The sequence below is a fragment of the Miniopterus natalensis genome, chromosome 17, assembly GCF_054644295.1.
Source record: "Miniopterus natalensis isolate mMinNat1 chromosome 17, mMinNat1.hap1, whole genome shotgun sequence".
Taxonomy (NCBI): Eukaryota; Metazoa; Chordata; class Mammalia; order Chiroptera; family Miniopteridae; genus Miniopterus; species Miniopterus natalensis.
In genome coordinates this window covers 1,228,270-1,249,925 of record NC_142097.1, presented here as the reverse complement: position 1 = coordinate 1,249,925, position 21,656 = coordinate 1,228,270, and the positions used below count along the sequence as shown (strand labels likewise).

Below are 21,656 nucleotides of genomic sequence, written 5' to 3'. Positions count from 1 at the left end.
CGGTGGCTGTTTCGGGACTGGGAGGAGGAGCTCACGGCCCGCGCGGCGCCGAGCACCTGGCCCGTGCTCACTGCTGCGCGCTGCAGGCGGTGCTGCTGCTGTTCTTCTCCGGGGAAACTGCGGCCCAGAGCGCGCGTGAGCGCGGGGGATGGGGTCCTTGGCCGGCCACCCAGGGTCGGGGGCACAGCCGGGACCACACCTGGACGCCCCCGCGGCCCCACAGATGCAGTGGAAAAGCGCAGGGGCCGCGCGCCCCTGACTCCAGCCGGGTTCCGGGCTCAGCTCCCGCACTGCCCCCAGCGGGAGCGCGGGCTGCAGCCGGCGCGGGTCGAGGGGGGAGCAGCCGGAGGCCGCGGGGCGGGGCGGGGCGGGGCGGGGCGCGCACCAGGCTGCGTGCACATAAAAGCGGCCGCGGGGCGCCGAGAGCCTGGCGAGCGACGGCGCGGGACGGGCGGAGCGGCAGCGGGAGCCAAGCCCGAGCTCAGCCGCAGCCCAAGCGGAGCCCCCGGGCCGTTCTGCGCTCCGCTCGGCCCCTTGCCGGCCCACCACCCCTCCGCCCAATGAAACTGACCGCGATGATCAAGAAGATGTGCCCGAGCAACTCGGAGCTGAGTATACCGGCCAAGAATTGCTACCGCCTGGTCATCCTCGGCTCGTCTAAGGTAGGCAAGACGGCCATCGTGTCGCGATTCCTCACGGGCCGCTTCGAGGACGCCTACGCGCCCACGGTCGAGGACTTCCACCGCAAGTTCTACTCCATCCGCGGCGAGGTCTACCAGCTCGACATACTGGACACTTCGGGCAACCACCCGTTCCCCGCCATGCGGCGCCTCTCCATCCTCACTGGTGAGCCGGGGACGGGCCGGGCAGCGGGCGGGGGCTGGTCCCGCGCCACGGGGAGGCGGCAGACCCCTGGTCCGAGAGCGCCGGCGAGGCTTGGTCCGCCCGCCGCGCCCCCCGAGTCTGCGTGAGGGGCCTGAGCGCCCGGGGCGCGGCTGGGGGAGCCCCGGCAGCGGGGCGACCCCAAAGTCAAGACCAACGTAAGCCGCCCCCTTGGCAGCCGCCCTCACCTTCTCTTCTGCTCTGCCCCTAGGAGACGCCTTCATTCTTGTGTTCAGCCTGGACAACCGCTACTCCTTCGAGGAGGTGCAGAGGCTCAAGCGGCAGATCCTCGACACCAAGTCCTGCCTCAAAAACAAAACCAAGGAGAACGTGGACGTGCCCCTGGTCATCTGCGGCAACAAAGGTGACCGGGACTTCTACCGCGAGGTGGAGCTGCCCGAGATCGAGCAGCTGGTGGGCGACGACCCCCAGCGCTGCGCCTACTTCGAGATCTCGGCCAAAAAGAACAGCAGCCTGGACCAGATGTTCCGGGCGCTCTTTGCCATGGCCAAGCTGCCCAGCGAGATGAGCCCGGACCTGCACCGCAAGGTGTCGGTGCAGGACTGCGAGGTGCTGCACAAGAAGGCGCTGCGGCGCGGGAAGCTGCTGCCGGCTGGCGGCCACCCGGGGGACGCCTTGGGCATCGTGGCGCCCTTCGCGCGCAGGCCCAGCGTGCACAGCGACCTCCGGTACGTCCGGGAGAAGGCCAGAGGCGGCGGCCAGGCCAGGGACAAGGAGCGCTGCGTGATCAGCTAGGCTCCCCGCCCCCGCGCTGGCGCGCGAGGACCGCCGCGTTGTTTAAACGTCAAATCTAAGTCCCGGCCAGCCCCGTGCGCCCTGGGCCACGGGCGCGAGTGCCCTGCGTCTTCCCTCCCCAGGCCCGCGGCCCCACCGGCTGGGGAGGCGAAAACAGCTGAGGGCGGGTCATCTGCTCTGGAAGACCCGGGTAATAGTGGGACTTCCCCCACCGCTGACTGCCCATTGGCGCCCGCCACCCCCACGACCTGGGGGGCACAGGCCCAGCAGAGGGCGAATTCGCAGGGTTCCTCAGAGACGTGAGAACTGGGAGGTGGGTGTGTGGGAGTTCATTAGCCACTGTTAGGCTTCCAGAAGCCCGTCCTGCCGGCTGGAGGGTTAAGTAACTACCGGCATGAACTTGACTGGGATTCTGGGTTGCCATGACAGCCGGCAAAAACCAGCTAAGGGGTGCGGGTGAAATCAGCCAAGTGGTTTGTTTACCTGTGTGTGTGAAACTGCACAAAGGAAAACACAAAACAAAACTTGCACTTTAATAGTTCTGGCGTCGTCATGAACATGAACAAAGTCTTATTCAGGTGTTTATACTGTAAAACAGTCTTTAGTTACTATTGTTATTTGTTATTTTAATATAAAATAATTTAAAATGAAGGTCCATGGTTTCTTTGCTTTTAGAAACAGCTGGAAGGGAAGGGTGAGGAGGGAGGGGATGGGTTTCTACTTCAGTGCTTTAGGCTCCCCTTCCCCAGACCTGGGAAATCACCCTGGCATTCTGAAAACAGCTTCAGCTCTCCTGGGAGAAGAGGCTCCAAAAAACCTCTAGACGAGGCTGAAGCCCTTCTACTTGGGGAATTGGTCCTTAGACATCTAGGACAAAAATAAAGGATTTCAGGGTCCCCCCTAGACATGCATCTGTCTAGCCATCTACCTGCTTAGTTTCCCTAGCCCAGCCTCAAAGGGCCCCTGGGACTGTGCCCAACTGTTTTGTCCTATACTCAGTGCAGGCCTAGGGTGACAAAAGGTCATCAAACCGGGAACTCTGAGAGGGTTTGAGGTGTCCCTCGGCCCTGCTTTCACAAGTAAGTTAATAGAGCCTTGAGAGGCTGATCTGGTGGTAGGCTGGCGCAGGACCCTGGTATGGGGCTGCTCTCCAGGATCTCCCGCATGGCTGTCTGGAGACAGCTGCAATCACCCAGCCTCCAGTGTCCCTCCAACTCCAGAAAGCACTTTCTGCCTTGGGTAGGGGTTCAGTGTCCTTCTCTACTTGCTGTTTCCTTTTCTCAGCAGTTGAGGGAACCCATTCTCAGCTCACTTAGGACCATCTTTTTTTTTAATAATATTTTTATTTTTAGAGAGGGAGAGGGATAGAAATAGCAATGAGAAACATGGATCAGCTGCCTCTTGCACGCCCCCTACTGTGGATCAAGCCCCCAATCTGGGCATGTGCCTTGACTGGAATAAAACTGGTGATCTCTTGGTTGGTTCATGGGTTGATGCTCAACCACTGAGCCACACAAGCCAGGAGGGACCACTCTTAATTGTGCAAGCTTGGGGCAAGTGACACCCGCCAAACCCCAAATTCTTTGCCAGGAAAAATACAGAGGACACCCTTTACATGAGGTTGCTGTGAGAATTAAGTGTGAGAAAGACAAGTGTCACATGATTTCTCATATGTGGAATCTAATAAAAATAGACTGAGACAGAAGCACTGAACAGACTGAGGAATCCCAGAGGGAAGGAAGGTGGGGGTAGGAGGGTGGCTGGGGAGATACTGACCAAAGAACTTATATGCATATATGCATAAACCATGGACACAGACGACAGTGTGGTGAAGGCCCTGAGGGGAAGCGCGGGGGGGGGACGACAATAGGGGAAAAAGGGGGGACATATGTAATACTTCCAACAATAAAGATAAAAAAATGAAAATAAATGCCTGCTGCCCACCCTGGCTGGTGCGGCTCAGTTGGTTGGGTGTCATCCCGTGTACCAGCCAGAGCACATGCCTGGATTTCCAGCTTAATCCCTGATGGGAGGGCATGTGGGAGGTAGCAGATTGATGTGAGAGCGGAACACTGATGTTTTACTCTCTCCCTCTCCCTTCCTAAAAAAATTAATTCAAAAAAATCTTTAAAAAAAAGTGCCTGCTGCCTTGCTGGGTCTGGCTCTGCGGTTGAGCATCAACCTAGGATCCAGATTGTGGTTCGATTCCTGGTCAGGGCAAATGCCCGGGTTGTGGGCTTGATCCCCAGTTGGAAGTGTGCAGGAGGCAGCTGATCAATGACTCATTATTGATATTCTACCTCTCTCTCCACCTCTCCCTTCTCTCTGAAATCAAGATATATTAAAATAAAAAAAGGGGGGGGTGCCTACTACCCTAGCTGGTTTGGCTCAGTGGTTAAAGCACTGACCTGGGGACTGAAGAGTCCCGGGTTCAATTCCAGCCAAGGGCATGTACCTTGGTTGCAGGCTTGATCCCCAGTCCCAGTCAGGGGCGTGCAGGAGGCAACCAATCAATGCGTCTCTCTCACATCTATGTTTCCCTATCTCCCTTCCACTCTCTCAAAAACAATGAAAAAAAAAAAAATCCTCACGTGAGGATTTAAAAAAAAATAATAATAAAAAGTGCCTGCCATCCAATAATCCCAATAATTAGGTTAAAGAAGGTGCTCAGCCCTGTAAGGGGCATTCAATATTGTTCCAAGGAAAGGATTTCAACCTTGCTCTGGTGAGGGCTGCTCCCTACCAGGGACTAAACCCATTTCTGTAATGAAAGATGGCCCTTGGGGCCAATCATGGGCAGGCAGGATGACCTACCAGGCCAACTGAGCCCTTGGTGACAGATGCTGGCTCCTGAGAGGAGTTACTCTGTTTCCACGTTGATTTAGCTATGTATGTACTGGGGGGCTGGGAGGGGTGCGGAGTGGAGGTTGTCACAATTTGTTCTGTCTTCTCTAAACAAAGTGAACATATTCAACATCCAAGACACATCCTACTATGAATTTCTCAGTACAAAAGCCAAGCGGTCCTGAGAACAGAGCAAAGTTCTAATGATACTCTTGAAAAGCAACACAAGTGATAACTGACATTGTAGCCTTGTGGAAAGACCCCGTGGCCCTGTATTTCTATATGCTTTGTGGTTCATGGTATTTGGTTAGAGCCTTAAAACCGGCCCACACGCTACTCTGAAATTTCAAGAAAATAACTGATTCAGTTAAATAACAGTCCCAGGTAGAAGTCTAATAGGTGACTACCCACTTAAATTCAGAGCCTGCTCTTCTGTCCAGAGCCGTGGAAACCTGATACCCCTTTTCACACATCCCTGAGTTCCCAGTGTGCCTGCCATTTTCTGACAGGTGGCTGCAAGTCCACGTGACTGGAACTCCTGCGAAAAACATCTTCAACCAACCCATCAGTACCTGCCAACAAGGTCAGGCAGCAGGCATCTGTTAAGCCCCTGAACTGGTCAGCATAGGTTACGCACTCACCCATTTCTAGATTTAAACAATATTCGGTTACTATTCTCACTTTATCCTTAAGAGGCAAGGGAACAGTATGCAAATAAAACATCCCACCTGCAGGAAATTAGGGGCATTTGTAAACATTTTATGGACCAGAACTTGGCTGCATAACTGCTGGGTTTAGCTTGCCCCGCCCTTTAGAACTGAAACAGAACTATATGGTCATACCTGGCAAAGGGACCATCAGAACTGCCGCCTAGAGCTGTCCTTCTCTAAACAAAAAGCACATTATGAACTGCTGTTTGCATTGCAGTAATGTTCGTGGTTGACTCTTTAGGGAGAAGGCCAGAGAGGGAAATCATTTTTTAAACCAAGGCAATGGGAATCTGAAATGCTGGAAGAGGCAAGGTCTGCTGACCTGGAAGCCTGTCTGCACCTGTGTAGAAACAACACTGCCCTCCAGCCCCATGGGAGGTGTGAAGTGTTGGGCCATTCTTGGGCATTAAATGGCTAAATGAGATAGATGCCAGAAGGTGACAGGAGACAAAGGAAGCAAGAGCTAAAAGTAAAGAATATGTAGATGGCAGAGAACCTGGACAAGGGGCCATTAGGCAGGGCTCTGGCTGACACCCCCATGGTCACAGTTACATTCACTGGCTCAAATATTAAAAGAAACAAACTGTTTCAGGAGAAAAAGCCACCCTGTAGTCTTTCAAAACAATGTTCTCACAGCCTTCCTTTACCAAGTTAAATCCATGTCATATGAGTACAAGCCTCATCTGTCCAGTGAACTCTATGCAAAGGTTTCATGGCACTGTGGTTAACAGAACAATATGTATCTGGTACACACTGATAATATCCAGGGGGTGAGAAGAGAGGGAGGCAGGAAGAAGCAAAGAGGAGATGCCTCTCTTCCTACTTTGCTCTTCAGCTATGCCAGTGCAGCCCAAACACACAGCAGATAGCCACTCCCAGAGGTAGAGGTAGAGGCCTCCATCCCTTTTGCAGCCTGCAGGAACACTCTTGTTTCTACTAGCTGGCACTCCTGTTATTATGCATCTAGGCATATGGAGATATATAAGGAAGCCCCAACAAATCTAAGTTCCTGGCTGGCTCCTCCCAGAGTCAATGCTAATTCAGCCAAGAAATTAGTACAATAGCCCCTTCCCCTTGTCAGCTATAAAGTTCAGAGCTGGGGTTCGAAAGAACCACACTTCACAAAGAACCACACGGGGGGTGAGAGTGGCAGCAATAGGCCATTTGCTCTTCCGTTCCTTCTCGGGCAATCCTAAAAGCTGGCCTCATCTACTCCTTGGGGATCTCAAACATACAGAGGCTCTTGTACTTTTGCAGAAGTTCATTCTTGGTCCTGACTTGCTCCCGGAGGCTGTGCAGCTGTTGCTGCTGCTGTTCAGGGCTCAGGTGGATGCCAGGCATGGTGCTGATGACCTTCCGCATCTCCTGGAACTTGGTTTTGAGGGAGTTCAGGTCATGGTGGATGTCTGGGCTATCCTTGTCCATGCTGCGGGGTCAGAGGGTAGTCATTAGCATTCGCGCTCAGATGGGGACAACCCCTGGCTCCCCTCCTCTGCACCCCACAGAACCTGCTGTCTTCCTACATTATCTTTTAGAACGCTTTATTTTCTGTCTGTCCCCTTACTAGGCTGTGCACCCCCCAGAGGACAGGGACTGGTTCTTTCTCATACAGCCAGCCTTAAGGCAGGCATGTGTCAGTTGTCCAGTAAAAGCACCCCAATGCCTAGCAGTGCCTGTGCAGCCCTTCTCATAGCAGGCTTGCAAAATTAGATGCTTAACGTCTATTAGCTAAGAGGGCAGGGGCTGTATCTGCCTCATTTGCAGCTGTATCCCCAGTGCCTGGTCCAGGCCCTGGGCACTTGGGACACTCAAGTAGCATTTGTTGAAAGAGTGAATACTTGGCAAATAAATTCATAAATGTCTGTTGAATGAACAAACTATCACCAATATTAGGTGAAAAATTGCAAGCAACATTTGCTGAAATACATTTCTTCTCATTTCAGCCATTTCCAGGTCAATCGGGAGACTATCAGCTACCAATAGCTAATTTTAGCTGATGGTTTGATGCTTGAATCTGTTAACATAAAGACTAATTTCCACAGAACTATTCATAAATTTTAAATTAGAAACTATTGTACATTTTTCAGAAGGTATGAGCTCTCTCCTACCATAGTTACGTAAACTCCTTCCTTTAGGTCAAACTCATTTTAAAGGCAGGATCCTTCACTTCACCTCACAGCTCTTATTAGCTGTCCAGAAATCCATGCTTTCCTGTCACTACTAAATTAAAAACAAAACAAGAGCAAAAACCTTTACCTAAGGTCAAAGAAACAGCCTGGCCCAGCAGGCATGGCTCAGTGGTTGAGCATCAACCTAGGATCCAGGAGATCGAGGTTTGATTCTGGGTCAGGGCACATGCCCAAGTTGCAGGCTCCATCCCCAGTGCAGGGCATGCAGGAGGCAGCCGATCAGTGATTCTCTCATCACTGATGTTTCTCTCTCCCTCTCTCTCTCCCCCCACCTTCCTCTCTCAAAAATCGATAAAGATATATTTTTTCAAAAAAAGAAAAAAAAAAAGAAACAGCCTGACAGTTGCTCCTACACTTTTTTAAAATTTTAGTAGTGGATAAGGTGGTTTTTTATTTTATTATTATTATTATTATTTTTGTTAATCCCCACCCACGGATATTTTTTCCATTGATTCTAGTGAGAGTGGAAGAAGGTAGAGAGGGGGAGAGAGAGAGACAAGGGCAGGGTACCTTCAACTCCAGTATGCTCCTTTGACTAGGAATCGAAACCTTGACCCTTTGGTGTATGGGCCAACGCTCTAACCACTGAGTCATGCTGGCCAGGGCTTTTTAAAAAAAGTATGTTTGTTGCCCTGGCTGGTGTGGCTCAGTGGTTAGAGCATCGGCCCACACAGTAAAGGGCCTTGGGTTCGATTCCCAGTCAAGGGCATGTACCTGGGTTGCAGGCTGGCTCCCTGCCCCCAGTCGGGGCACGTGCGGGAGATAACCAGGTGATGTGTCTCTCTCGCACTGATGTTTCTCTCTCTCTCTCTCTCTCTCTCTCTCCCTCCCTCCCTCCCATCCTTCCACTCTCTCTGAAAAGCAATGGAAAAGGTGAGAATTAACAACAACTATATGTATATGTATATGTATATGTATATGTATATGTATATGTATATGTATATGTATATATGTTTTTTTAAAAAATTTAATTTTAGAGAGAGGAAGGGAGAGGCAAGGAAGGAGAGAGAGAGAAACATCGATTGGTTGCCTCTGTAAACACACCAAGGATCAAGCCCACAACGTGGGTATGTGCTCTGACTAGGAATCAAACCAATGTCCTTCTGCTGCATGGGACAACACTCAACTACCTGAACCACACTGGCCAGGGCTGGATAAGCTTTTGAAAACAAGTAGTTGAAACTAAAAAACTAAAAGCCAATTCAGTAGGCAGTTCTAAATGTCATCATCCATTGAGGTGTAAGAGGGAGCAACTGTCAATGATCTTTTATTTTTTATTATTAAAAAAAAAAATCTTTATTGATTTCAGAGAGAGGAAGGGAGAGAGAGAGAGAGAAACATCAATGATGAGAGAGTCATCCATCTGCTGCCTCCTGCACGCCCCTGACTGGGGATTGAGCCCACAACCTGGGCATGTGCCCTGACCAGGAATCGAATCTTGATCTCCTGGATCCTAGGTCAATGCTCAGCCTCTGAGCCACTCCTGGCTGGGCGATCTTAAAAAAAAAAAAAAAAAAAAAAGTTCCTCCCTAATGGGAAATTTCAACCCAGATGGTACTAATTCATATTTATTATTCATCCTTTCTCTACTTATGCAGACAGAATATCCATCTTTCCTGGTGATCCATCAGTTACAGCTCATACCTGACAAACAAGATGGCCACTAGGGCCTGCTCACTATTTAGCAATAGCTCTAACTCGGAAACAAGATATGCAGAACCAATTATTTATTCTAAGGAATGAAGAGCCAAACACTTCTTGTGGTCATTTGAGGCCCTCAATTTAGATATGCCCACAATTAATGGTGTACCTTCTCTCAGTTTCTAGGGAGAAGTATTCTTAGAGCTGTAAATCATTTGGAAGGAAGCAAATAGGGAACATGTTTTACTTTATTCTTTTAGGTCTCAGCTCAGTCCCACAACTCTGGACAGAAACCATCTGGACTTCGGAACTCATTATACTTGGACAGCATATGTGCTAACACACTGTTACAGATTTAAGTTCCAAGGGAGTTTTGAAATTACAGTTTTAAGAAAATTGATTAACCTCACATGAAACTGAAAGGACACAGTAAAAACAAACAAAAATATATAAAACAAAACTTTGGAAGGAAGTTATGACAACCCATTCTGGAAGCAAATGTAACCTGGCCCCAAAGAATTTTTAATTCTGAAAGTAAAAAGTGGACCATGTTTAAGGTGCTCATTTCTGAAAACCCCCTAATCTCAAGGGTTGCCCATTCTTTACCTGGTGAATTTTTAGTAAAGGAGGTAGTCTTTAGATAATAAAGAAGGAGCCATATGAAAAGTACAACTGGACATACACAGGAAAGACCATTGATGACAGGGAGAACATGGACATCTGCAAACCAAGCAGAGAGGCCCCCGAGGAAACCAACCCTACCAAAACCTTGATTTCAGATTTCTGGCCTCCACAATTGTGAGAAATTTCTGCTACTTAAGTCAACAACAACAAAAAGCCCAACTGGGGGGAGCTGAGCTGAAACGGGGCCACACAGACCACAGCCAGGCCCCCTCTGCAAGCTCCTGAGCCTGCCCTAGTTGTGGAGGTAAATAGCATGAACTCCTGTGAGGAAAACAACACTCTTCAGGAACCGGCTCAGACAAGTGGGAACCTGCTAGGCCAGGGTGACTGTGAAACACTCAAGCCAAAAGAGAAGAGACAGGCCCCAACACTGAGTGAATAAAGGCAGAAAGCTCCAAATGGGCCTGCCTTTGTGTCACTGTCTAACTTTAGAAAGGAAAAAGGAGACTAGGCCAGGTTGAGAAGCACAAAAATCATACAAAGAAGAGCAAGGTTAGGGCACTTTGGTCCCACCCACTGTCATTTTTAAAAGGTGGACAAATGCCCTAGCCAGTGTGGCTCAGTTGAGTGTCATCCCATGCACCAAGAGGTCAGGGCACATGCCCGGGTTACAGGCTTGATCCCTGGTAGGGAGCGTGCAGGAAGCAACTGATCAATTTTTCTTTCTTCTCCCTTCCCTACTCTCTAAAAAGAAAAAAAGGTGAAGTATTACCACAGCTATAGCTTGACTGACAGGCCACTTCCTGACAGTCTTTGTGCACATCTGGGTGATGCTCAGCATCACTCCAGCAGTGGACACAGACATTCTGTATTTGTGTCACCAGACTTCGGGGCAACCATCACAGATGGCTCTAAGAACCATGTTTAGTATAGGTGTTAATAGGTACGGCACAGCTTTAGTTCTTTAGTATAGGTGCTTTGGGACTTGAAAATGCAAACTGGCCACAACTGAGCAGAAGTGTGTCCACTGGCAGCTTAGAAGTACAAGGAACCCACTAGGTAACTGAAGCCAACCTCCTCCCAAACCTCTCGGTGGCATATGACTCAGTTTCCCATTTCTTTCTCCTCAAAACTTCCATCCCCTTCAGCCTCATGCCCCCAGTGTCCTAGGTGCCCCATCTTGGGACCAGTCCTTCTCACCCTCTCCTTCTCCCATGCTAACTTCAGTGGCTGGCATCTTTATAAGCCAGTTTCTTTTTGTTGTTTTTTATTATGACAGTAATAGTTGCATGAGGGGAAAAATTAAAATGACAGACACCAAGGCTTAGAAAAGTTCCTCTAATGCCACGTCCCAGAGATAACCTCTGTTAACACATGGTATATGCTGTTTTAGATTCCTTCATAATATACAGCAACAGCCTTGACCCATATGTTCAGTAGTTAGAGTGACAGCCTGCGCACCAAAGGGTCGAGGGTTTAATTCCCAGTCAAGGGCACATACCCGGTTGCAGGTTCAATCCCTGCCCTGGTCTGAGTGCATGCGGAGGGCAATCAATTGATTTGTCTCTCTCACATTGATGGTTCTCTCTCCCTCAACCCCATACCCTCCCTTCCACTCCTTCCAGAAAGCAATGGAAAAAATATCCTTGGGTGAGGATTTTAAAAATAAATAAATAAAAAATAATAAAAAATACACACACACACACATATACAGCAACATACAAATACACACTTAATTTTTTGTTTTGACCATGCTACACACATGGTTCTGATTCTTGCTTTTCCCCCTGAACAATGCATCTTGGATGTCTTTTCATGTTAACACATATACAGTTACACAGCTGAATTATTTGGCTGTTGATGGGTGTTTGAATGTTTGCAATTTATCACTTGCAATCTGAGTGACAATGAATGTTTTATACCTATATCTGTATGTTGTGCAAGTATTTTAATAAGTTCCCAAAAGTGGGATTTCTGGGCTAAAGGTTATGTATATTAAAAATTTTGACAGATTATCAAATACACTCCAAAAAGACTGTACACTCCCTGTGACCACAGATACCACACTTGCTCCTCACACCCTCGACAACATCGGCCATCTCTTATCTAGCGGCCAGGTGTATTTCTCTGCTCCAGCTCTGCTAGCACTGGGCCCTTGCTTTTTTTTATCTACTCACTGATTTACATGTGAACAACATACTTTTAAGGCAGGAACAAAAAGAGGTTCTGCTGTTAAAAGAAGTTTAAAAAAGCACTGCCCCACAAAACAGCCCAGAATGTGTCCATCTGCTTCCACCTCTTCAAGAGCTGCTGAGAGCTCCTTGAAGCCCAGCCCAGCCCAGCCATCCCTCCTGAAATTCAGCTTCCTTGTTCCCACAATTACTATTTTCTCCCTGGAGACCTGCAAAGGTCCAAAGTGAACTCAGTGCCTCCTCACCATGCCCCAAATCAGATAAAAGGCACCCCATCCACACGGCTATGGTGAGCTCGAAACACAAGATTCTGTGTACTCTGATTTTCACCCAGCCATCAGTCCTGCCAACTCCACCTCCTGTATCCTTCAAGTCCCCCCGCCTCCTCCTTGTACTGTCACCAGTTTCCCACAGACCCAGGGCTTCTCTTCTTTAACCATCTGTTCCACCAAACTTTACAAAACTTCAGTCTGCGCTAAAGAACTTCAGATAGTTACCTCACTGCCAACAATACCTGCCAGGTAGGTTCACTTCGAAGGGAGCCCCCCAGGCCTGCCCACAAGAAGCCTCCAACCTTTCAACACCCCCACTTCCCAAGACCCAGGGTAAACGTGCCGCCTGGCTCTGTGCACGCTAAGTAACCGCTTGCTCACCTGCCTCCCTCACGGAGCCTGTGTTGCAGCAGGTGCTGGTAGGTTATGCTGAAGGAACAGATGAAGTGGCAGAGAAGAGGACAGGCCCAGAAGTAACTCTTCAAAACAGTCTAGAGATGTTCCCTATCTGCGTGCTCACCCTTTCCGCTGGGACTTGGCTGAAGGAGAAAGTGAGTGGCCGAGAGGGCTGCAGTAAAATGAGGAGACAAGTCCGTGGGGCCAAGGGCTGTTCCGCAGACTTCGTTACTGCGGAGGCTGCCTCCTGCCCAACCCGACAGGCCCCAGCTGGCAAGGAAGGCTGGCCAGGTTAAAACAGGCACTTGTGTAGGAAGAAGCAGGTCGGTAACACCCCACTCCCAGGAAAGAAGCCTTACCGGGGCTCTGAGGTCTTGCTGACCTACCTCAACAACAAATAAACTTGTTTTAAGCAATGTGGCCCCAGACTAATGGTTACAGGACAAAGTTGTGTGTTCTTCACTTGAACTACTTTTGTGGTATCAAAGATGATGGCTCCCCTCCACCTACCCAGCAATATCAAACTAAAATATCAAACTAAAAAATCAAATTAAAAAATGTTTAAGTACCCGTGTTGACAGAATACTTTTACTAGGTGAGCCAAAACCATCAGGCAAGACAGTGACAACTGCAATCCAGAATTCCTAGGCAGGGACACTTTGTTCCAGACTAGATTAATTTGGCAAGTTTGAGGAAACAAAAATAATTTTCCCCGGTCCAACAGGCCTCATTTTACCCTCCTTTATTATGTACTTCTATAATGTGGCTTCTATACATATCAGGAAAGGTCTCAAATAGCTGGGCTCTACAAAATGTCTTACAGGCATAAAAATGAGATTTTTCTCTTCCCTTTGCTCATTATTTGAAAATAACACAAATGTGCAGTTTTAACTGTTTCATTTAACTTTGGGGAACACACTAGGAAGGATGAAAGTGGTATGGGCTATGGAACTTCTAAACCGGGCAGGGTGCCCCTCAGCCAAGAGCACTGCAGGAGCCAGGAGCTTACTCGGCGGGAGGAGGTGGGACCTGATCAAGTCCTTGAAAATATGTGGTATTTCCCTGGGCAAAGAGAGGGCAGAAAGGCACACTAGCAGAGGGTCTGGAGTGTGCACAAGTCCAGATGACTCCACCCACTCAAATCTGGGCTTTGTTGCATAGTTCAGGCAGAAGATTTGATGATGGTCTATAGAGATCTCTGGATGGAGGGCTAAAAGTTGGCAAAAACAATTTGGAAAGAGCTCTAGAGATTTTTGAACTGAGAAAAACGAACCTGTTAACATGCACAGGATGAACTAGAAAGAGAAGATAAAGGCAAAGAGACAAATTAAGAAGTGTGTCTCAATGGTTGAGCATCAACCTAGGATCCAGGAGGTCAAAGTTTGCTTCCGAGTTGAGGCCGCGTGGCCACGTTGTGGGCTCCATCCCCAGTGGGGGCGGCGTGTGGGAGGCAGCCGATCAAGGATTCTCTCTCATCGTTGATGTTTCTATTTCGCTCTCCCTCCCCCTTCCTCTCTCTGAAAGCAACACACACACATAGATAGATAGGTAGATAGATGATAGGTAGGTAGGTAGGTAGATAGATGATAGATAAAGAAGTGATTATAAGATCCAAAAATGAGGTTAGAAGACCTGGACCATGAGTGGTATCAACAGGCCTATCGGAAGTAAAGCAGCAGATTAAAGCCTAAATGTTCTACTAACCAAAAGCATCATGCATATCACAGGGGTTACTTAGGAAACAGTCTGGGAAAGGTAAAGATGCCACAGGTAAATACAAGAAAGAGGACAGAGAGAAGACTACCCCTGAAAGACAACGAACTGTACCATGAATATCTGAGAATTAGAACAGTTTGGTACTGGAGGAGAAGACAATGTCCAGAAGATGATCAGAAAATGTGGAAAGTCCGTGTATGATAGGGAGGCAGCTTAAGCAGGGAAAATAATAAATATTCAATAACAGCAGTGGAAACATGGCCTAACTGGGGAAAAGGCTGGACCTCTCCCTTACTCTTTCCATCAAAATAAATTCCAGAAGCATCAAAGAATTAAAAGTAAAGAATGAACCTAGATGATGTGGTCCAGTGGATTGAGCACTGTCCCATGGACCAACAGGTTCCCAGTTCGATTCCGGGTCAAGGCGCATGCCTAGGTTGTAGTCTTGATCCCCAGTAAGGGGTGTGCAGGAGGCAGCCAGTCAATGTGTCTCTCTCATTAATGTTTCTCTCTCTCTCTCCCTCTCCCTTCCTTTCTATCTAAAAAAATCAATAAAAACAAATTTTTTTTTTTTAAAGTAAAAAATGAAACCATAAAAATCCTAGAAAAAAGGGATCAAGTATCTATCATATTAGAGTGGGAAGGCCTTTCTAACTAGGACCAAAACTCAGCAGCCACAAAGGAAAATCTTTTTTTTTTTTTTTTTAATGAAGGTTGTTTTTTTTGTTTGTTTGTTTTTTAACATGTCTTTATTGATTTCATAGAGAGAGAGGAAAAAAGGAGAGAGATAGAAACATCAATGATGAGAGTCATTGATCAGCTGCCTCCTGCATGCCCTGCACTGGGGATCGAGCCCACAACCTGGGCATGTGCCCTGACCAGGAATCGAATCTCCTGAATCCTAGGTCAATGCTCAATTGTTGAACCACGCCGGCCAGGCCAGCCATAAAAGAAAATCTTAACAAATCTGCCTATATTAAATGATATGCTTCTGAACAACAACAACAAAACCCCCAAGTCAAAAGAAAAGCAACAACTCAGGGAAAATATTTCAAATATGCTTGAGAAAGGCATACTTTCCTTATTGTGCAACGAGCCCATAGAAAAAGAAGTGACCTAATAGAAATATGGGCAGTTTTACAGGAAAAAATAAGAAATGACATATAAAGTTGCACATGAAAAGATGCTTTACCTCATATCATAAATGCCACAGATTGATATGATGTATCATTTCTGACCTATCAGATTAGCCAAGATTAAAAAGTTAATGGAGCCCGGCCAGATGTGGCTCAGCAGTTGAGCATCGACCTAGGATCCAGGAGACAAGGTTCGATTCCCGGTCAGGGCACATGCCTGGGTGGCGGGCTCGATCCCCAGTTGGGGGCACACAGGAGGCAGCTGATCAATGACTCTCTCATCATTGATGTTTCAATTCTCTCTCACCCTCTCCCTTCCTCTCTCTGATACCAATAAAGATATATTTTTTTAAAAACCACGTTAACGTAGATAGCCCTGGCCTGTGTTGCCCAGTGGTTAGAGCGTTGGCCAGCACACCAAAGGGTCATAGATTTGATTCCCGGCCTGGGTCAGGATGCATGCAGAAGGCAACCAATCGATGTCTCTCTCACATCGATGTTTCTTTCTTTCTCTCCTTCTCCCTCTCCCTCTCCCCCTTCCTTCCGTCCACTCTCTCTAAAATCAATGGAAAAATATCCTCGGGTGAAGATTAACCAAAAAAAAAAATTAATGGTGATAGAAGAAGTTGGGGAAAGACACAAATCGGTACATACTTTCTGAATTTGCTAATAGTGATCAAAATGTTAAATTCACAAAATCTTGTTGCGAGAATCTTACCCTTTGGAGACTCTTAAGCTTTTGTGAGATGGCATCTACAAAGGAGTTCACTGCAGTGCTTACTACGACAGCAAAATTCTAGAAACAATGAAAGTGTACCTGAGAGGGAACTGTTTAAATAAATGGCATATTCATAAAGTGGAACATAATGCAGTTTGGGGACAAGGGAAGGAGCTCAGAGGAGTGGAGGGAGAGGCTCACTTGCCATTTTATATATCTACGGGCATTCTGAATATCTACAATTTTAAAATATATATATTTTTATTGCTTTCTGGGTCACAAATTTGTGGGCGATTTTAGGTTAATTAAAGCAATCCAGTCTACAGGACTGTTTTGGAGAAAGAGCTAAAAAGATGAAGCACTTTAAATTTAGCACTAGCTTATCAAAATTTAAAGCAAGTATACGGTCCCCTCCAGTACTTCCACTGCTTGAGGATTTACCTCATCATCAACTTACTCAAATATAAGGCTGCTTACCCCAGCACTGCTGGTAATAGCGAACGTCAGGAAAACACCTACAAGTCCACAAACAGAAGATGTTACATGATTTAGGATACAGCCACCTTACTGAGGAAGACTTTCATGTGTGAGTACAGAAAGGTGTCCAAAACAGACTAATAAGTCAAAAAAGCAAAGTACAATATGATCTTAATTTGTACATTTTTGGAAAGATGTGTATAGAAGGATACTTAAAATATTAACACAGTAGTTATTACTGGTGAGGAAACTTAGGGGAAGGAATACTTTTCATTTTACATGTTTCTGAATTTGCGATTTTAACTTTCTAGAAATAAAATGTTTTAAAAACCCTAATGACGTAGCGCTCTGAATTCTTAGGAGGACAAGGAAGGTTCAACTCACTCCAGCTTGTACTTCCTATTGTCCTCTAGGCGAGGAGTCAGCAAATAATGAGAGGGCCGCCCGAGAAGCTGCGGAGGAGGGGACCCGGGGCCTGAGCTGGTCCTGGCCCTTATTTCCTCTCACCAGGCCCACCAGGATGGTGTCCTTCCTCACTGCCTTCCCCGCCTGTCAGATGAGATGCCACATTAATCTGGAGCACAAATCTACGACGCCTGGTTTGAATCTTCAGTAGCTCCCTCAGAGGACACCCCCCCACTCCCGTACCGGGATGCTGCGTCCTCTGTATTGTGGCTTTCCCCACCTTTCCTGCTCTTGCTTCCTACCTTGGATTTCTGTTCCAGCCCCACCAAACTGAGTGGACCTCCAAGAGCTGATGCTATTTCTTGGCACCCCATCCTTACACACACTCTTCCTATAGTCCCCTCCTTCCTCCTCCCTTTCATATTGGAAGATTCATCATTGGCATAGGCCCTTAACAAGCCTTCTGACTCCTCCAGGATTCACGAGGTCTTTCCTACCATGTCCTTACCAGTCTGTCTCTTTCCCTTATTAGCCTATAAACTCAAATACATACTTAGACATATTTTAAAATCGGATCCTAACCTTTTTTCATGGTTGCAGTCTCTCTCCTCTCTGTGCATACTGTTTCATCCAAGTGGCTTTTCTGCTCTTCTGTTTTGTGATTTCTTACCAGGGGCTTTCTTCATATGTTTAGTGACCTTGGTTATCCAGTCTATGAACTAACTAGGTTCTTTCTTAGGGAGTCCCTAATGACTATTTTCTTGGGCTGGTCAGACACTCAAGAAAAGGTACCTCTATTTTCTTTCACTGCCAGTTTAGAAGCCAGTGCGGGAAGGCGAGGGTGGGGTCTTAGTATTATTCAGTGTGTGAACTTTCTCTTAAACCCTATTTTCAGTATGGTTCCCTCCCTCAAACTCCTGCAGTGTGCCGGTGTCCTTCCTGTCTCAGATACTCTCTGGCTTATTCTTTCCTAAGAATAAATCTTGGGAAAGAGCAACCTTTTGTCTTCCAAGATGAAGAAGGGTAGTTACCTGTCTGCTTAGACTTGGGGGAGAGAACTATAAGGGATGTCCTTAAATAGACTTTTTTTTTTTTTTACCCAGTCTTTGTTTTTGTTTTTTAAATATATCTTTATTGATTTCAGAAAGAGGAAAGGAGGGGGAGAGAGAGAGATAGAAACATCAATGATGAGAGAGTCATTGATCAAGCCTGCAACCGGGCATGTGCCCTGCCGGGGAATTGAACCCCGATCGCCTGGATCCTAGGTCGATGCTCAACCGCTGAGCCACGCCCGGCCGGGCTAAATAGACTTTTAAGTAATCCTCCTGGTCTCAGTCCCCCTTCACCTATTTCCAGAGGTCCCTGGCACTGCCAATTCCTGAGACCTGGGGGGAGGCCATGGTCGAAAGCAGCTGCTTCTGGCTGCTTCCTGGGGCTGGTAGGTGGGTTAGGCCTTGGCCATCTGGTTTGTGGCAGTTATCTCCTCTCCTGTTCTTTTTGATTTTGTATTCAAAAAACAAAACAAGTTTTCACTGTTCTTTTAGAGAAACAGAGACAAACACAAGTAATCAACCCTCTATCTTTCACAGGAGACAGCTCTTGAGTACACTTCACAACAATCTTATGATGTAAATATTATTAGTTCTATTTCACAAGAGAAAGAGAGGCTCAGAGAAGCTAAACTGTTTGACCAAGGTCACCCAGTCAGTACACTACAGAGCTACAGTTTAATTCCATTGTTTGAGGTTCATTATTATTATTCATGTATTAGAGAATCAAAAAATTAAGGCTTAGAACGGTTATGCATTCACCAAGATTACCAGGCAAGCAGGCATCAGCATGAGATTTGAATCTAAGGCTACCTGACTTCAAAGTCCATGTTCTCTCTGGTATACCTCACTGCCCATCTTAAGGACAGCCAAATGCAACTGCTCTACCGGGGCTTGAGAACATACTTCCAGGGGTCCAAGAAATGCCTGTTTTCATTTTTCCATCTTTTTCTTCCTTTCTTTCTTTCAAATACATCTTTATTAATTTCAGAGAGAGGAAGGGAGAGGGAGAGAGAGATAGAAACATCAATGATGACAGTCATTGATCGGCTGCCTCCTGCACGCCCCTGACTGGGGATCAATCCTGCAACCCAGCCTGGCCGGTGTGGATCAGCGGTTGAGCATTGATCTATGATCCATGCGATTGGGGTTCGATTCCCGGTCAGGGCACAAGCCCGGGTTGTGGGCTCTATCCCCAGCCGGGGGTGTGCAGGGGGCAGCCAATCAATGACTCTCTCATCATTGATGTTTCTCTCTCTCTCCCCCTCACCTTTCCTCTCTCTGAAATCAATAAAGATAGGGGTTTAAAAAAAAAAACCCCAAAAAACAACCCTCCAACCCAGGCACTTGCCCTGGCCAGGAATCCAACTGCAATCTCCTGGATCCTAGGTTGATGTTCAACTGCTGAACCATGCCCCGCCCGGCCATCTTTTTCTTGAAACCAGTATACAGTGGTACCTCGGTTTTCGAACGTCTGTTTATGAACATTTTGGTTTACGAATGCCATAAACCCGGAAGTAAATGCTTCAGTTTTCGAACACACCTGGGAAGTAGAACGTGCCACACCGCTTCCGCTGAGGGCAAGATCCTGAGGCCCAGCTGTTGGCTGTTGATCCCTCCGTTCTCCAACGTTTCAGAACTCAGTCTTCCGGAACGGATCACATTCAAAAACTGAGGTACCACTGCATTTGTAATCCAGCACTGCCCTGGGACTGCAGGGCCTGCATTTGCATTTGTGCTTGGGATCTCACGGCTGCGGAGAATTGCTATTTCATGAGCACAGGCTAATGAGAACAGAACAGGCTGCCTCACACCACCTGCAGCCAAATCCAGTCAGGGTCTAATGTGTGAACAAAGGATTTGCCGCTGTGGGAAAAGTGGAGGAAGCGTCAGGTCCCCCCACACCAAGTGAATCTAGTCTGGCTAAACTCAAAGGGAGGTGGGCCATTAACAGTCAGAACTTTCAGAGGAGCAATTCCCTGTCTGCAAAGCCTTCAAGAGCATGTGTGCTCACTGGAATGTTACAGTACTAGCAATTTGTTTTCACTTACTGTGTTTTGGTTTTTGATGGTTAAATAAGAGCTATAAGCTGAGGGGCTTACACCTAGTCTGTGGGTAAAAATAACTCGTGCAAACATGGGATCAGGAGGCTTCTGGCTGTGGATTTTAGTTCTCTTTACAGAGTCTGTTTTGAAACTCAGGCTAGCCCAAGACTGGCCAGAAGGGCGACAATCCGCTGCTCTGATGCCGCGTTAGCACAGCGACTGCGGGGGTCAATCCTGTGGGCACCTTCTCGGGCGCCTTCCGGGCCTCCCACATCACCCTCCGAACCTCGTGAACTTGGGTTTTCCCTTCTAAGCGGTGGGCAGTGGGGGAGGCGGGAGAGCGAAGCGAGGCCCCCTATCTTTCAGGGGAAACACCGTGGCTCGGGACGCCCGACCAGCTCCAGATAACTGGGGCGCAGGCCGGGGCCGCCCGGCCGCCGCCCCTGTCACAGCCTCAGGCTGGGTCACCCCGAAGGCCACCTGCGGGCGGCCCCGCGGCCCGGCCACGAGGGCTCGCAGCCGCTGCCGACCCGAGGACAGGCCTCCTCCCCGTGCCGGCCTGTTTCCCCACGCACAAGGTGGGCACGCCCGGAGCGCGAGGCCGCGGCAGCTCGGCAGCGGCGAGGAGAGGGGGCGCCGGGCCGCCCTCCCCGGGGCCCTTACCACTTGATGATGCTGTGAACCAGGGGCAGGAAGGAGTGGCTCTCCTCCTTCACGCCCGCCGGCGACTGGGGCCTCGGCGCCGGCGACCGCGGCTGTTGAGGAGCAGCGCCCGGCGGCGGCGGCTTCGTCTCCGGCAGCGGCGGCTCGGCCGGCGGCGGTGGCGCGTCCTCGGCCTGTCGCGCTGAGGCCAGCCCGGCGGAGGCCATGGCGCTCGGGGCTCCGCGAGCAGCCAGCCTGTCAGGAAACAGGACCCAGCGCCCCGCCCGCCGAGCGCGTCGGGCTCCCCGGCACGTCACTTTCGCCCGCCCGTGGGGGCGGGGCCCGGAGGGCTGCGCGCGTGCGCACGAGGGCGCGGGGCGGGGCGAGGGCGCGGGGCGGGGCGGCCGTTACTAGGCAACGGGCGGCCGGCGGGAGGAGGGCGCCGGTCCTTGGTTGTGAGGATGACTGAAGTACGCGCCGGAAAGAGGTTTATCTCGGAAGCGCGGCTTACTCTCGTCGCTTCGCGAAGAGGTCTTAAAGCAGCTCCTAGCGGAAGCCTTGAGGTCAATCAGCTGCAGCGCGGCCCGGCCCCCCGCGGAGGCCGCCGGGAGGAAGGCCGGGTGAACTGCGAGCGGAGCGGACCGCGCGCCGAGCGCCTGCTGCCCCGCGCGGGGTTGGCCTGGAGAGGGCGGGCAGCGGCCCGCGCGGAGCCCCCGGGAGGGGGCGCGGAGACCGCAGAGCTGCGGGGCGGGTAGGGGCGGCTGATACTACAACATCGAATAGGCGCCCTGCGGGGCGGGGCGGGGCGCGGGGTGGGGGGCTGCCCTAGCCCGGAGGGGTTAGCGCGGGGACCGGACGCCAGGCCCTCCGCACCCTCGGGGGACGCCGGCGCCTCGCACCCGTGGGCCGCCTTCTCAAGCCCCGAGGCCCCAGTGCCTCTGACTCTAGTTCGGGGTCACGGC

The 21,656-nt window shown here is 49.2% G+C and overlaps 2 protein-coding genes across 2 annotated transcripts; one reads left to right on the top strand and one right to left on the bottom strand.

Annotated features, from left to right (window-relative positions):
• Positions 1–556: 556 nt before the first annotated feature.
• RASD1 (ras related dexamethasone induced 1) lies at positions 557–1,649 on the top strand. The gene is made up of 2 exons (XM_016215622.2): positions 557–846; positions 1,094–1,649. Exons 1-2 carry the CDS (start codon positions 561–563, stop codon positions 1,636–1,638), a joined length of 831 nt encoding a protein of 276 aa, XP_016071108.2. The 5' UTR covers positions 557–560; the 3' UTR covers positions 1,639–1,649.
• Positions 1,650–2,150: 501 nt separating this feature from the next.
• On the bottom strand, positions 2,151–20,921 carry MED9 (mediator complex subunit 9). Its single transcript, XM_087825741.1, has 2 exons — positions 20,716–20,921; positions 2,151–6,618 (listed from the first exon to the last, which is right to left on the bottom strand). The coding sequence occupies exons 1-2, from the start codon at positions 20,919–20,921 to the stop codon at positions 6,402–6,404; spliced, it is 423 nt and encodes a 140-aa protein (XP_087681867.1). The 3' UTR covers positions 2,151–6,401.
• Between the last annotated feature and the right edge of the window lie 735 nt (positions 20,922–21,656).